The 17,654-nt window shown below is 37.9% G+C and overlaps 2 protein-coding genes across 3 annotated transcripts; one reads left to right on the forward strand and one right to left on the reverse strand.

The window, feature by feature from the left end:
- The first annotated feature begins 12 nt into the window (after nucleotides 1-12).
- On the forward strand, nucleotides 13-5,331 carry LOC129573027 (Golgi apparatus protein 1). The gene is given in 8 exon segments (XM_055453170.1): nucleotides 13-938; nucleotides 1,125-2,045; nucleotides 2,132-2,556; nucleotides 2,672-2,757; nucleotides 2,759-3,323; nucleotides 3,416-4,157; nucleotides 4,286-4,392; nucleotides 4,506-5,331. Coding segments are annotated over 8 exon segments (3,426 nt in total). The 5' UTR covers nucleotides 13-529; the 3' UTR covers nucleotides 4,677-5,331.
- Nucleotides 5,332-5,771: 440 nt separating this feature from the next.
- LOC129573026 (alsin homolog) lies at nucleotides 5,772-11,640 on the reverse strand. 2 transcript variants are annotated; one of them, XM_055453168.1, is made up of 5 exons: nucleotides 11,276-11,640; nucleotides 10,799-11,210; nucleotides 7,072-10,606; nucleotides 6,773-6,952; nucleotides 5,772-6,679 (listed from the first exon to the last, which is right to left on the reverse strand). In XM_055453168.1, the coding sequence occupies exons 2-5, from the start codon at nucleotides 11,115-11,117 to the stop codon at nucleotides 6,253-6,255; spliced, it is 4,461 nt and encodes a 1,486-aa protein (XP_055309143.1). In that variant the 5' UTR covers nucleotides 11,118-11,210; nucleotides 11,276-11,640; the 3' UTR covers nucleotides 5,772-6,252. The 2 variants fall into 2 exon arrangements, with proteins under 2 accessions (XP_055309143.1, XP_055309142.1); XM_055453167.1 differs by having other exon boundaries at nucleotides 10,799-11,219; nucleotides 11,276-11,626.
- Between the last annotated feature and the right edge of the window lie 6,014 nt (nucleotides 11,641-17,654).

Consider the following 17,654-nt stretch of genomic DNA (forward strand, 5'->3'; position numbering starts at 1 on the left):
AAAATTGGAAGGTATTTGAGTTGTGGTGTTGTTGCCAAACACACAGTTCTACCACAGCAAGTTTCAGAAGTGCATCAACTGAATTTAGAATTAGTGTGTGAATGTTTGATGACATGGAAATTTGGTCAACACATTTATGTTCTTGAATATCACGATTTGTGAAGATATAACGAAACGGTGTACTTAAAAGAATTGAGAGAGACAGAGAGAGAGAGAGAGACAGAGATTTGATGGATTATTATCAAGTAAGATTGAACAGAAAGGAACAAAACATTAATCTAATCATAATGGATTAGAATATTATTGCCATAAAAACAACATTTGCTTCATTTTCCCCTTCTTTTGAGAGAATGCAAAATTAAAAGTCATTATCAATAAAATTTTCAACTAACGCGGCTTTGCAAATTATGTTTCATCATCATTCGTGGACACACAAAATATCTTATCGCCAAAACATTTGACCAATTGCATGAAATACTCGTGAGAACAAAACAAAATAAAGAATAGAAAAATCAACCAAGTCACAAACATGTACATAAAATGGTTTTTAAAATCGTGGCTACGCCTGTGCTTAGTGTTAATAGCCACAACAATAAATTGTAGTACCTCAACTTCAGCTAATTTTCAAAATAGTGTCAACGATATTATTCATAGTAAAGCCCAATTTAGCAGTGTGATATCACATAGTGATCCGTATGGTAGCCTAAGTTACAGTCCAATTCAAAATGAATTACACGAACGGCATCGAAGAGGAGCCATCGTTCAGGCATCACTACGGCTGATCGACGAAAAACAATGCCCGGAAATACGAACATTGTGCACAAGACTGCCCGATGGGACCGACGATTTGCCGGTGCTGGAATGCGTTCAAAAATTTTTATCCAATCAAATTGAGAGCCTAAGCGATGAGTGCCAACACGCAATTTGGACGCATACAGGTAAACAAAATCAACGTTCTTATGTGGACGAACATGTTTATTTATAGTGAACGCTCAGTGAATTAAAAAAATATGAAAAGATAATTGGATATAATACGAAAGGACACTTAAAAAGAACTAGAACATAATTGATATTACTATAAGCAAATGTAAAAAAATGCTAACAACAATCACTCTCTTTCGCAGCAAATATGATGGACGATGCAACGGTGTTGAAAATCTTACAAAAGCCATGCCAAACCGCTTTAAGTTCGATGAGTCTCCAAACCACCGATAAGGTCGGCAATGTACTTGGAAAATTAATCGACAAAAAGGATGAGATCAAGCAACCGGCCTGTGTGAATTTGATTGGTCGCCTCGAAGCCGTTGCGTTCTCTGACTTTCGATTTGTATCGCCGTTTGTACGTGATTGTTCCAACGATATCGAAATAAATTCCTGTGGTCGCTTCCATTTGGATCGAAATGTGTTGTCCCAAGGTGAAACATTGGCCTGTTTGCAAACGCACATCGAAACATTGAGCGAGGAGTGCAAGAAGGGGATCATGCATCTGTCTGAGCTTCAAGCTGAAAATGTCAAATTGGATCGGCCATTATTCGCGGCATGCGGTGAAGATGTGGTTCGTTTGTGTGCCGAGGTTCGTCCAGCTCAAATCTACAAATGTTTATTACTGCACAAAAACGATGCGATGATGAGCAATGGCTGTCAAGAGCAATTGTCTCGCCGTTATAAGATAATTGCGCACGATTACAAGGTGAGCAAAGGTTTGGCGCGCTCGTGCAAAGAAGATATCAAAATCAACCATTGTCGCCGTGGGGTCTCAGTCGACAAAGATGTGAGGCTTGCACAGATTCTACTGTGCCTGGAAGCAGCAGAAAAAAATAATACCAAAATCTCACCCGACTGCCGAATCGAAATTTTTGATCATCGTAAGTTATTGATGGAAGATTATCAAATGTCGCCCGAAATTCTGAGCGATTGTGCTGATGATATAACAAAATTTTGCAACGACCTTGAAGCCGGCGGCGGTAAAACAATTCACTGTTTGATGGAAAGTGCAAGACCCAAGCGGAAGAAGGATCGACGCGTTACGGCACGATGTCAACGAGGTAAATGGAACTGAGTTTTTTTTTTAAATGGGCACAATTTTTTTTTCCATTAAAATGACTGTCTCAATTTGACCAAATCATTTCAGCTTTGGAAATGCTTATGAAAGTGACCGACATTGGTGATGATTGGCGAGTTGATCCAATCCTTCGCAAAGCGTGCAAGCCAGTTGTTGATCTGGCTTGTTCGGACACGGAGGGTGGTGATGCACGAGTTATGTCATGCTTGAGAGACAAAATCGGTACAAAATACATGAAACCTGACTGTGAAATCGCATTGAAGCAAATTAACTACTTTGTCACTCGAAACTTCAAACTGGACCCGCAACTGTATCGTAATTGCAAAGAAGATGCCGTTAAAATTTGTCATGCAAAACAAAGCTGGGCCGATGTGAACACCGATCAAATGGATCCGGATCGTGAACCAATGATTCTACCGTGTCTGTATCGATATGCCTACAGTTCAGACAAGAATCAAGACAAGAAAATACAACTGAAGCCAGCTTGTTTGCAGGTATGGTTTGCATTGACATCTTTTCTTTTGTTATTCGGGAATTTATGAATTTCCTCCAAAACAAATGGGGACAAAAAACTGAATGTCTGTTTTATCCTTACTCATGTTATCGCAGGAATTGAAATTCACAATGCGACGAAGAGCAATTTCGGTCGAGCTAATTCCAGAGGTGGAAGATGCCTGCATCGATGATTGGAAATCCGAGCGAGGAAATGCAATGTTTACAAGATAATTTGGGCAAATTGCAATCGGATTGTAAAAAGGCTGTATCGGAGTTCACGGAAAACGAAGCGGGTGATATCGAACTGAATCCAATCATTATGACATACTGTCGCTTGCAAATGGAAAGATACTGCGAAAAGGAGAGCCATGAAAATGGTGACATGATGGAATGTTTGATTTCACATAAAAACGAACCAGATATACGTCAGAATTTAAAATGCCGCGCAGCATTAGAGCACTATCAAATACTTTCGTTGCAGAACTATCATTTTAGCTACAAATTCAAGGAGGCTTGTCGTCCGTACGTAATTCGATATTGTCCGAGTAGCAACACAAAGGGTGAGGTGGTCGCTTGTTTAAGCGAGGTGGTTCGAAATGACACATTAAAGAGCCAACGACATTCGGTTCCAAAAGAATGTCGACAGCAAATCCGAGCCCAACTATTTCAGCAACGTGAATCGATCGATTTTGATCCGAAACTGAAGAATGCCTGCCGAATTGAGATCAAGGAAATTTGTGGAGATGTTCCACATGGTGCAGGGCAGGTGGGTTGATTGAATTTCAAATTAAAAGCAATGGTTTTTTTTCATATTACTCCATTACTATTCGGTATTTGTCTTGTCTTCATCATTTACAGGTGTTAGAATGTTTGCAAACCAATTCACCGAGACTGGGTAGCGATTGTCGCCACATCATTTTCAGCATCAAACGATCTGAACTGACGGACAGCTCAACGGATTACACATTGATGAATACCTGTCGTGATATGATTCGACAATATTGTCACGATACAGAAAAGCCCAAAGTATTGGATTGTCTCAAGGTGCATAAGGATGAAATGTTATTCGATAACAATTGCCATCTAGTGATTGTCAATCGTATGATTGAACAAAACACCGACTATCGTTTCAATCCTTTGCTAATGGAGTCATGCAAGAAGAACATAGCCGAGTATTGCACGGACGTCGTAGCCAAAGCTAAGCAAAATGAGGAGCTCAACGGGATAGTTGTCGAGTGTTTGAAGAAAAAATTCCGAGAAGGAAAACTAGCAGCGTTATGTGAACAAAGAATGGGTGAAGTTCTGAAAGAGCAAGCATTAAATTATAAGCTTAACCCACTCCTACAAACCGTTTGCAAGCCCGAGATTTAAATCCTTTGTAAGCCGGGCGAGGGTGTGATAGATGAGCGGGGTGAAGTGGAGGAATGCCTTAAAGAGGCGTTTCGGCTTGGCCGAATCATTTCACAAGAGTGCAAGTTTGAAGTTGCATTACTTATTCAAGAGGCAAAGGCAGACATACATGTTGATCCATTGCTGCAACGTGCATGCACAGTGGACCTTCTCAAATATTGTAATATGGTCTCCTCTGGAAACGGACGACGTGAGTATTTCGTTTTTTTTTCGATCACCTTTCATTGAGTCCATTTTCCTCTTTTTTCCACTTCTCAATTGTTAAGAAGGATTTTATGACATTTTAAACTACAATTTGATTCGTTTCTCTTCACACAGAACTTCGTTGTTTGCAGACGATCTTAAGTGATCAGTCGAAAGCATTAGAACCGGATTGCAAAAACAAACTGGAGAAACGCATGGAAATGTTTAGAAACGCTGAAATGGTAATTAACACGACACAACTAATCGCTAATTACTTCTCAAATGTTCTGAAGAAAATTAGTATCCTAGCCTAATGATACTAATCGGATTTTTTTTCTATCTCTTGTCATAGCAGCTTGTGCAGCGGGCTCCGGATGATTTAGGTGAATTAGTCTCTCAGGTCGTAACATCACCGTCGAAAAAGTACTTTTTACTTGTATTGATGACGTTCATTGGTGTCATTTTTATAATCGGATTATTCTGTGGACGTATCACACGTCGCACAATAGATTTAAAGAACAAATAATTTGCTACTCACCTCCACACTTTTCAATTGATATTACTGGTGAATTTTTCAGTGCAAAATGTTTTCACACACACAAACACATATGAAAAGACAAGAGCAACAAATTTTCACACATTTCTATAGAAATAATATATAATTACCATGGCAGCATAGGATGGATGCAAAATCAGATTTTATTTAGTTCAGTGTGAAAGCAGAAATGAGATGAAAATGTTTTTAATCCACAAACGAGTTGAAGAACTAATGATTGTATGTATATATGGATTAAGCAGCTATTTTTTCCCCAGAACCCTATTTACAAATTCTTCTTCAAAGCTAGTGAAATAAGGCATCTTATGAAAAGACAAGGCAGTGGATAAAAGAAAGGCAGCTAAAGGAAATGATAGAAAGAGAGAGTAGGGCAGCACATTGTTCGTGTGAGTGAATCGATTTGAACCCAAACCCAGTGTTTATCCATTTTTATGACATGTTTTACCAAAATTTGTTATTGTGTTTGAATCTTTTACTATCATATCGAAAACGACGATTTTTGTACATTTAGATTGTAGAACGAAAGAGCCTTAATCTGTTTTTGACTGCACAACTTGTGTCAATTCAACAATTTTTTTTTTCGAAATAAAATCAACAAATGAACTCCCATTTCTCAATGAATGAATCACCGATTTTTCACGCTTTTGTTTTCTTCATAATTTACTTCTGCATTGTTTGACAGGGATGGATCATTGATTAATGGGATCAAGGACATTGAGTAAGTATGTTATAGATATAGAAGGGGACATGCTTTTCTGATGGAAATTTAATTCTTGTCTACCGTTTGGTAGTGACCTGAGCCTATTTCTAGCTTTCTTATTTTCGATTGGTCAATTTGACCAATAGTAACGGCTATGTGACAATGGATTCACACTAAGTTTTTATTGATCAAAGGCAAAATTGATAATTTTGCTCAGATAGGCACAGTTGTTCAATTGAATTGATTGAGTTAACGCGGTGCAATCGAATTGAATCTCGCCGAATTGATTGATTCCACGCATTACGACTTAAACCAATTAACGATCTTCTCAAGTTCTTCACATTATCAAAGAAGAAGCTTAGTACTCCTTGTCAAATCTCATCAATTTAACATTTTTATTTTTGGATTTAATCACATCTAATTTACCGTAATTTATATACAGACAAAATGGTAAGGTTGCTATAATTCAATGAATTACAAATTATCCCTTCCGGTTCACACAGGTACTGATAAAAAAAAAATAATCTCTATTGTGTAATAAAAACTTGGAAACAGAAAGTTTGATATTGGCATCATCATTACGTTGAAATAATAACATCACTGGTAGCCCTCTGTGTTTAAATATTTTCACTGTCTGCCTCATAATCAGATCTGTAAATATTGTTTTAATAAACCGTTTCATTTGTGTGTTTCGCAAAAGTTTGCCATCTTTCGTTTTGGTTTGTGGTGTGATTTTATTTTAATAAATTTCGATTTTTTTATCTCCTCTTTCGATTATCACAATTTCAAAGCGTTCATTGGATGTTTTGGAATATGTTTTGTTCTTCATCTTTGTTACTTCCAATTTTATTGTAAAAATGAGTCATTGATTATGTGTTGATAGGCCGCTTTGATTGTAGTGAAACAATAGCCGGCGAATCCATTCATAACGAATTCAAAATCAGGTCCCATTAAATCTTCGAGCAAAAGGATTTCCGTACCAAGGTGTGGTATCGCTGCGCGAAGTAACAAGAATATTGTCAGTGGCATCATATTGTCTGCGTTTAATTGAACGATTTCGGTGTCATTTGTCGTCGTTCGTTCGGCATCATCATTGTCATCATTCACCAGGTGTTCGGTGGTGGATTTGGATATTTCAGCTGCCGCTTCAACATGTTTGAACGTTTTTTCAATCAAGTGGAGCATTTCACGTGGGCAAAATTTCTCTTTCACCTGCTGTAAAGCGAGTATTGCCAATGTAAATTCATCGTTCTTAATCAACGGAAGATATTTACTGCAAATGTAGAAAAAAAATTGAATTGATGAATTTTGTAAAGAAAATAGGATTTAAAGAATTTGAACAATCGCGAAGAATTGAAAAATTTACCCGGACAGTTTCAAGAATTCCATGAGTTCATCGTCTGTTTTCTTTTCACTTGATTGAATGCGTTGCCGGTAGATCTCATCGCGTTTGCTGCATTTATTTGCATACAAAACAAACAATGTCGAATAAACGCCTTCCGAGAGAAGAATCGGATAGAGTAAACTACGATGTGATATGAACTCACTGTGAAAATAGAAGGAATATGTTTTGTAATCAGCCATTTGGAGTAACAGTGAGAATGACTAAGAATACTGTTAGAAAAATTTCAAAGAAAAAAATGAACAAAAAAAATCTCAACTCACTCGTCCAACGTGCCATATTCCTGTGGCAATGTTGGAAATAATTTCCTCAGGATGATGTAAATGCGTCTGGATATGCTTTCCCATTCGTGCATTGCATGCGTTGAGAGAACCGATATCGGTTTCACTTTCCAGCAGCCATACGATGTGTAAAAGCAGTACGAAACTTTTGAATTTAAAATGCCCAACGGATGATATTGATTTTTAAACGCTTTTGTCAGATAGTCACGGATCAATCTCAGATCGTTTGCATCTAATTTTGATATGCCAAAACAGGGGATTGGACTTTTCAATGCCGTTGACAATTCAAGTCGATCATTTTTGATCGCGCCCGAACTGCCCTTTGCTGCCTCCTCACTTTTGACTCCAACGTCTGATGAAAAGTTCACGGCATTGTTAAGAAATTCGTTGCTCAATGATTTCGGTCGTTCGACGGCCAACAGATTTCGTTTGTAATTTTTACCCGTGATGCGACTTAAACTAAGCGATTTCGATACATGATAGTCATTTTGGCTGCTGGTGGTGTCAAGCAAAAAATGATTTGTTTGCGATGATTCTTGGTAGATTTTGTTCGATAGGCTACTGCCACCACCGCCGCCGCCGCTCTTATACAGAATAGCTGATGTGGATATAGTTGATTTAAGCACCTCGGTTTGTTTTACAGTATCACTATAGTCACTAATTTTAATCCATAATTCTTTCGTGTCATTGATTTCGCTCATCGATGCACCAAACACATCGTGTTCCCAATTCGTGAACAGTGCCGACCATTTCGATTTACTATCGATTTGATGTTCTCCTATTTGACTGGGATACTTGGTGAATTCTTGACTAATTGAAATGCTGCCATTGTTAATCTTAACATTTTCCCAACAACCACTCAACGAACCGGACAACACGCTGCCTCGCACCATGGACTTTTGAATGTCCATATCGAAGTTGTATTCGGTTTGAAGTAATTCGACCGGTAGATATAATGTACCGCGACCGTTTGGACCCGATATACTCAAGTCACCTTCATAGTATGAACCGTCAGTGAACATTGCAATACCATTTCCATTCAGTTCGTTGTCAACGAAATTTCCCTCGAAGTATTTGCCATCGGCTGTGATGCAAAATCCATGGCCGCATCGATGGCCATCCTTGAATATTCCCATATACTTCTCACCACTGTCGGCATCGTCCACCACACCATAGCCACAGGGCGATCCATTCATAAATTCGCCAATATAAGTTCGCATATTGTCGATCAAAATGCCAAACCCATTCTTCTGGCCATTCTTAAAATGGCCTTCATAATTTTCATTCGATTGATGTGTCTCCAGCGTTCCGAAACCATCGAATTTACCTTCGACGAAGCGACCTTCATAGCAATCGGAATTCGGGCATGTCAAACGACCATAACCAGTGATTGAGTTCATTTTAATTTGGCCCGTGTAAATGCGAGCGTCTGGATATTCGATGCATCCGATTCCATCCATCTTTCCATAATACCACTGGCCCAGATATTTACACAGTGGATAAATTCGATGCTTGTCACTAAATGTATAGGCTGTGGTTCGTCGCACGAATGTTGACTTGGAATTGACTTTGCCCAGGGCATCCTTAATGTGATATTCAAATGCCTGTAGCCATTTTAATTTGACATCATTGGACGGGGCACTAACTAGAAATTGTTCTTCGGGTGTTATAATTTTGAATGCATATTTTCGCACATTCGACGATGAAGATGACGACGATGACGATGGTGACACATCTTTATCCACCACATTGCTAATCCAAAGTGTTTTTAACGAGTATTGCTTCAGCGATGAGCTACTTCCGGTACTGTGACAGAAGATGTCATTAAACAAAATAAACCAGTTTGACTTGAATCGACTCGATGGCAACAGTTTTAGCGAAAATTCCTTTGAATCCATGATGAAACGACGTTCAGGTATTTGTAGTGTTGGTGGTACAACTTTTTGATTGGCTGTCCAAAAGTTTATTGTTAAATTGGCCGATTTTAGCATTTCATCAACTTCATGCCGGTATTTTTCCCAATGGCTTAGAACCGATTTGAGGTATAGCCCATTTTCACCACCATTTACTTCGATCAATTCACGAATAAAATCCACATAGTTTGCGGTGTGTTGCAATGGTATCGAAAATTTCGATGTAAAATCCGCATTCGGAATAATAATTTGACTGGCACGCACAAAATCATCGGAGCAAATCGTTTCACAATACAATTTGCAATACTGTCGAAATAAATGCACATATTCCGTGTGATGTTGAATGAAAGCGATGGCGGTGTGGTCACATTTTTGACATGCAAATTTCAAGAGACTGGCGATATTTTTTGCTGCTAATTCCGTAATACTATTGTACTGTTGCGCAAATTGTCGATAGAGTTGCGGATGTTTGATTTGAATGTTTCGACTCAAAGTACGCAGAAAATGTTCGATATTTTTTCTTGTATTTTGTAAAATGTCTTGTAAAAATTGTTGTTCGAATTCCAAGTACTTTTCAAATCGCAATGGACGATACACGGTGCCAACAACTAAATACTGTCGACTGGCCAAAAGCAAGTAATCCGATTGATGTTGACCGTAGTCGTCGGTGTATTCGTGTGAAATATTTATACTGGGAAAATGCTTATTCCGACTGAGTTCGTATCGATCAAGGTTATTCGTTAGAATGAAAGTACTGTGTTGGCCACACTGCACGCCAAAGATATTTTGTTCGGGCTTGTAAAATCGTTTCGGTGAACTGTAGTCCTCTTTCTCCAGCCAGTGTGAAATTTGTTCATTGGAATTGTCACCCCATAAATAGAGCCGAGCATCAAGCGTTAAAGCGGCGGTGTATTCATCGCCTGAACAAACTTGTACAACGCCCTGATCTCGTAAGCTCACCACTTCGACGGCATGCATTCGCTTCACATGATCGCCAACACCCAATTGTCCGGCTTGGTTTATGCTGCCAAAGCACCAAACTTGCGTTTGAATTTGGCCGTTTGTTTTCAGTAACCGTCCAATTGCATGTTCCACATCGAAAGCCAACGAATGCTCAGGCGAACTACTTTCGGTATCGGTTGTGTTGTTAGTGACGGTTTTTAAATTGCTCAAATTCACACTATTCAGCGAATGCATGTCAAAATTGGTGTCTAGAGGCTGTGGAGTTGAAGCTAGGCTTTCGTTGCCATTTTCCGTTATGGATGCGTGAGCCAGTGAATTGTCAAGTGATGCCATTGAATCGTCACAACTCGATGAATCGATGTGATTGGCATGTGATGCAGACGAATGGAATGGCTGTGATGTTCGTTTTCGCGTTAAAATCACTGCAAAATGCTTTCCCATTGCCACTTGTAGAATCTCATAATTGATGAACTGTGCCACTTTGATCGGTTGATCCGATGTGCATACGTCGTTAAAACTTCCCACTGCGTATAGCTCACGATCGGCTGTTATAAATAAGGCACCGTCATCATTGCAACAAACCTCCAGCACACGAATAACATTACAACCATTCGATGTGACACCTTCGTAAATTGCACCATCTACGGCAGAAAAAAGAAGAAGAGAAATTTCATTCGATGAATAACAACCTGATGAATAATATGTGACATAAATTTGGAATTTAAATACATTTTAATAGAAAAAATACTCATTTTGTCTTCTTTCTCTCATTATTCCGGATGAAACAGTGTTATTTGTTTGATTGGACAATTAATGATGCCCCATTAACTTACAGTTCATTATCGGAATATCATTCCATCGTTTGTCAAAATCAAATGCCATCAGTGGACAATGTTGAACGCTGCCATTCTCGTCAACCACGTACACTGAGTCGACGGAACATGCCACATCAATCACATTTTCGCGTATCAATTCGAATTGAATGTCCGCCTGTGGCCCATTGCCGTTGGGTGTACCGAAAAAGAGTTGCTTCGCTGTTGTTAGCATAAACACATGATTATTGTGTGATGCAATTTTGGTGATGTTATCAATCGGCTGACTGTTCACCACATTCAACTCATGACCGGAATGATAAATTTTGAAATAGCACATTATTTGGACTATGTTACGTTCTTTGCTCGGTCACTTTGAACATTGCTTTTGACTTTTGGACGTATGCAAACAATTTGTTTCCCTCTGCTACGCCTAAAATTACTATCACGGATTATTTTATGCGTTTGTTTCCACTGTTTGTACTTTAATTCACGTACATCATACGTGGATCACCTCACCACATACACCTTATTTACAAACAACGAATTTTCTGCTCGTTTTTCGTTGCTAAAACCAATTTTCAGATTGTGTGTCGACAAATTCCAATATGTTTTTATAATATTTCCATTTTATCCATCGAAACATTGAAACGAGGCTGCTACAGCCGTCAATGGAGTTAATTCGAAATGTATTCAAAAATAACTTTAATATACTGACGATACTAATTAACAAATACAAAACAACAAAAAAAAACACAAAATTCTTGATATTCTTTGACTGATTGTTTCGTTTTGTTTTCCCTGATACTTTATTCATTAGGTTTGACGTAAGATTACCAGCTGACCAATGTCATATACGTAGCAAATTGTAAATAAAAACGAAGGCCACACATGACAATGCAATTTCAACCGTATTACACTAGTCAATTGGGTTGATTTTGACATTTGTCTGTGGAAACACCTGCAAAACCGTTCAAATGCACAGTTTTTTTTCTACGTTGTCACATTTTGCGTGTCATTTGGGGGGTTTGTTTGTTGGTATACTGTTTCTGTTGGTATGTTATTTTTGTTTGCGCGTTCTAATTTGCACATTCAATGAATTCGTACGACTCATGCAATATGAAAAACGCAGGAAACTGGGCTGGAATTCTAAGAATTCCACCAAAATCGTTCGGAATTATTTTTTTCGTACATAAGACCATATTGGAGTGAAAGAGAGAGATTTCACTATTTTTCTGCACTCCACCGGAATTATTCCGATAACTCAAGGAAGAGTGGATTGTGTGAGAAATAATTCCGGTGGAGTGCAGAAAAATAGTGAAATCTCTCTCTTTCACTCCAATATGGTCTTATGTACGAAAAAAATAATTCCGAACGATTTTGGTGGAATGACTTAGAATTCCAGCCCTGTGCAAGCCTTTCATATGAGTTGACGAGTCACCGTTTCTTCGAGAAAAAAAATTCGACTGACTCGCGTTGGTTCGTAGATTTGTTTATGAATACTCTGTACTTCTTATGAAGTAACTCGCGAGTTAATTTGTATGAATTTGAGCGAGTCAATATTGACTTGCGATGACAAATAAGCCCCTCGCATAGTGGTTTGGTTTTGAAAAGCGACATCAATGGAAAAGAAATTTAGTCGACCATTTTCGCTCCATTCATCAAATACAAATAAATGCTTTTTTGTACGTGAAAAATCATCCATGAGCTCTCATCTTTTTTCTCCAATTCAAGTTGATGAAAAAGTGGAAAGTAACTCAGTTCCAGCTGCGCTATAAATTTTCTGTTCGTCGATTGTCTTACATCTTTGCTTCATTTGAATTATTAGCAGGTCCCAACATACTAGCGGCCCAAAATCAACTTTCTGCCATTTGAACAGCGTTGAAATCATGAATGTGCCAAATAGGTTCCAGATTAATCATACAATTCTCGATCGATTCTCTGAATATTTTCGAAATAGAAAGGATTCTATCAATTGCAATGAGTAATTTCAAAATGTAAAATTTAATATGAATCTGTCGGGAATTAGTAGTGTATGCTTATTGCTTGAGAAAAATGGAAAAAATTTTTTTGCTTACGTGCATTCAATGGACCCCAAGACTGCTATGGATGCGATGATACAAAGTAGACAGCTTTTCACTGCCATTTTCTTTTTTAATTTCAAGCACAAATTGAATCTGAAGTAAAGAGTGAAGGCACAACCAATGGCATTTATAGACCGAAAATCGAGGAAAAATTATCGATATTATGACGAAATACAAACCACTTAACATATTCAACTAGTAAGTTATTTTAGCTAATAGTTGTACAAATACAGTTCGAAATTCGAAAAACAAACATGTTTCTAATCATTGGAATTCTTGAGTTGAGAGAAATTTGGCTTATTTTCCACAACGATTCGAGTTTGCAACGCATTTGCGTTGGCGCGTGCAAAAAATAAACACAATTGTGTGCAGAAATGTTACGAAAGCAAATTCGACGGAATGAAATGAGGTCGTAAAAGAGTGGCGTTACCCCTTTAAATAGCTGTTTTAAATGATCCGAAAAATAGGTATTTCGAGACAATTCATCACAGCTTGAAATGTGTATGGAATGAATCAACTATTAGGTATTGAACGGTACACAATTGTGTCCTATGTTCAAAATTAAATACGGAAAATTGATGTGATTTTCACATATAAGACAGGAGTTATTACTTATGGATCATGGAAGAATCAGCGTGTAATACTATGAGCGAAAACTTTTTAATAAGAAATGACAAGGTCAAATTGGAGTCAAATCTGAAGATGAAACCGCCTTACAACTCACATATTTTTATTTTAGACTAAAAATCATGTTTCCTCATTGAAAATGAGTCATACCAATAGTTTATTTAAATATTATCCATTCGCATGGCGTATAGAGAATGTTCAGAATGTGGTGGCTTCAATTCTATGGAAATAGTTTTTAAATTGTCTCCAAACATATCCAATTATATTTAGAAATTGACAACATCTTTTTATGGCAGTTTTAGAAATGATATTTGAGCGATTAATATATGAAGTCCATATCACGGACTAATGAGTCGTATGGTCCATTTCATCCATCTACGGATCAACTTCACTAATCTTTCACAGAATCTCCTAATTATGCTTGGTATACCTGTAAATATGTTTGATGTACACTAGGGTGTTCAGCTAATCTGAAAAAAAAGAATGAATAGCATAAATTTAAAGAGAAGCCAATTTTATGTCAACTGGTAGCATTAATAGAGCGTTATACAACACTTCCAGAAGAAAAAAAAACTTTTTGCAAAATCGAATAATGCTTACCTAAACGACCCACTAAAGTACTCCTGCGCAGTTAACATCAACCAGATGGGGAGTCAACTTGCTTCAACGCAACTATCCCACATGATCGGGATAGCCTTTAATAACTAATGTTACATTTGTTTTTTTTTGTTTGCAATGTGCTGATTAGACAGCATGATCAGCTGGCTGCTGGTCGTATTCGAACATTTCTACATCATTATCCACGATGGCGACAGCAGCAGCGGCTGCTTCAGCGGCAACAGCAGCGGCAGCAGCAGCGGCAACAGCAGCGGCTGCTTCAGCAGCTTCGCGCCAATACCTATTGATCGCTTCTGGTATCGGAAGTCCCAGTAATGTCCATAGTCCTGAACAATTAAACAAATGAACCTTCTTAAAAAATCATTCAATCGAAATTGTGCGTCAATTAGTCTTACTTTTCAGTAGAATGCTCTTAGCAGCCACGACGTCACGATGCCAAATCACAGAGCATTCGAGGTTTAATCGCCAGTTTTTGTAGTAACATTTTACTTTTGGGAATAAACGCTCGTCTCCTACCAATGCTTCTTGGTTCATGGCGCGTTGCAACTGTCGGTAGATCGATAGATCCGTTTTGCCCAACTTTGACACAATTTTTGTTGGCAGCAATGTTTTGGCTTCGGGTACGCAACGGCATCTCTTGAATCTGGCGTCTTTTCTCTGGTTTTCGATTCGATGCATACATCTTGCGTCTGTTTGAGATGTTCCCCATTCGTCCACCAATTGTATGAAACAATTTCGGCGCTTCTTTATTGACCTCAAAGTCTTACGAACCCCTGGGCAGCGCACGTGCTTCTTGATACTTATTGGGCTATCAGGTGGTATTTCGCCATCAGCACCAAAAAAGAACAGAGTCGGTTTCTTATCGGTCACCTTATTCACCCATTCGTCAACCTATTGTGTTTGTTGTGCATGTTCGTTTGTAGTTAACTGAGATCAAATGTCACAGTTTCTCGATTTGAAATCAATTTGACTAATTTATTTTGTGTATTTTTCTATTTGTTTTGATATCGTTACAGATTGGTGGTATTCTATGGAGTCGGATAAAAATGATTGTCTGATAGCAAAGGCATTTCAATTTGAATGCGGTTCATCGTATTCGCATAACAGCAGTTTACGTTTCCACCGGCCATAAATACATGTTCACACTGAAGAGCAACATGACGAAAACACATTCAAATGGTCCATGGACGCAAGCAACAATAGATAGGACTCAACTTTCAATCACCGGTACCTATTTTGAACCAATTATCACAATCATAACAAAAACAAAAACCAAAAATCAATCAGTCCGAAAAAAAAATTAGCTGGATTGCTCGATCATAAAATTGGAATAGTTGTGATCCGTTTAAATCTCAAGCAACCACTCAAGCAATCAGTATGCACGGTTGAAACGCGCACACAACTCATCAAAATAGAAATTGTTGTTGTGTCACAATATTGAACCATACACCAGATAACGGCCGCTGTAATACCGTCCGTTTGTCAATACAGAGCAATACGTTCAGCATATTCTCATAAAGGCACATCACGCACCGAAAAATTCGGACATCAAGACGGTGTGATAATCGCATCACCACGATCTGTTAGACAGTATGATTTTGTCATAAGAAAGCGTTGCATCTCGAATGTAGATATTAGATAGACGAAACCACTAATTTTACATAATTGTATAATATCCAATAAATTGCTTGCTGCTGATTGATATTTAAATAATTTAAATTAAAAAACTAAATCGCGTTGATAGAGTATGTGTTGATAATTGTGTTTGGTGACAAAAAATTTACTGTTTTTTATACTAACTAGGGTCGCAAACCGGTCGAAATTCGACCGAGTAATAGTTGACATATTATGTGAATATGTGTGGATATTCTGAATATAGATCAAAACACATCGGAATTGAAGAATTTTTGAATGATAAATTCCCCTTGATTGTTGCTCTTATTCTTCACCTTTTTTTCATTTCTCTCTCTCTTCAAATAAACAAACATCGGAAAAATATTGCAATTTCACGGTGAATATTTTCGAAAATGAATGGTAAAATTATTCAGTGAGTATAAAAAAAATTAATATTGCCTTCAACAAATTGGAATCGAAATATTGAAAATCCTTTTTTTTGCCGTTCCGTGTTTTCTTCACTTGTTAGACACAATGCAACAACAGATTGAAATTCTGTCCCAAAAATGTGGTGTCAACACTCGATTCACCAGCTACATATTTTCAATCACCGACACGGATAAATGAGAGAGTGATGAGCGCAAACTGATCGATGAAATGGAAAAAAGAATAGATTCTCTCAAATTCACGGTCCGCACTGTACCACTGTTGACACAACTACAAAATGAATTAGAAGTACTGGCACTGGCCGAACAAATGAAAACACCTTTCCACGTTGCTACCATCGCAATTCCAGTAGAAAAAAGTTATGCTACACGACTGTCGAAAAGAGAAATGATGGAATTTTTACAAACAGTGTTGAGTGATTTGGATCGAATCATCGACTTTTGGCTCCCATTAGTTGCTCAAAATGAAACATCACAAACGTGAAATTATAATATTCTTATATTTCGATAAAGAAATAATGCCGTTTCAAGAAAAAACACATAAAGTCTTTCCACTCAATTTCATATTTACGCCTTCGCGAGAATTATGTATAAACGTGTGTATTTCACAACACAGTGCAATTTTTCCCAACTTTAAAATCTAATGGAATGAAATGAAATTTGCTGTAAGTAATAAACATCGCTGAAAATTAAAAAAAAAACATTCAGACATTCCGTTTGTCTGCATATTTAGCTGAGCTATTTTCAAATAGCTGGCTGTTTGGTACATTTGGATTTTGTGACGTAAAGTCCATCCAAATTCATGATGGATACCATGATTTTTCTGACTTTGTGACATGGGATCCATACAAATTCATGGATTCCATTATGAATTTGGATGGACTACACGTCACAAAATCCAAATGTACCAAACAGCCAGCTATTTGAAAATAGCTCAGCTAAATATGCAGCCAAACGGAATGTCTGAAAACATTCAACGACTCAGTGCCAAAATATAGCGGCATTTTATTTCTCAAACAAACACACGATAAACAGCTCCAACGACTGTGCATGAAAATACGACAACAACAACCCAGCTTCCACTCAGTCGCTCAGCAGTCAGCACGAACGCAACAAAAGTACAAATATTTTTTTTATCGCAAATCTACGCTTGGTGACATTTCCAACCATACCTATGGCAACCAAATCGGTTGACCAGTAAACATACAATCATGTCAGACGCCGATTTTCAATGGCCACGCGCGTTCGAAAGGGCATCCCTCAAAACCCCCAAAACTGAAATTATACGTTCCCATATTCATATTTGGGGTAGTTATGGGGGTATCTTTATTCTAGGGGTGAAAACCGTGGTTTTTACATACAAATGCACTTTTCTCATACTAGAAGTGGTTTGGGGGCAATAATATGTTCGTATGAAATGTTCAAAATACTCTAGAGAATTAAATGACACCTTGGGTGAAGCTGCCCTCTACCCCTATGACGCGGGGA

The sequence above is a fragment of the Sitodiplosis mosellana genome, unplaced genomic scaffold (assembly GCF_009176505.1).
Source record: "Sitodiplosis mosellana isolate CC-2019 unplaced genomic scaffold, AAFC_SMos_1.0 Smas_scaffold_5892, whole genome shotgun sequence".
Lineage (NCBI taxonomy): Eukaryota > Metazoa > Arthropoda > Insecta > Diptera > Cecidomyiidae > Sitodiplosis > Sitodiplosis mosellana.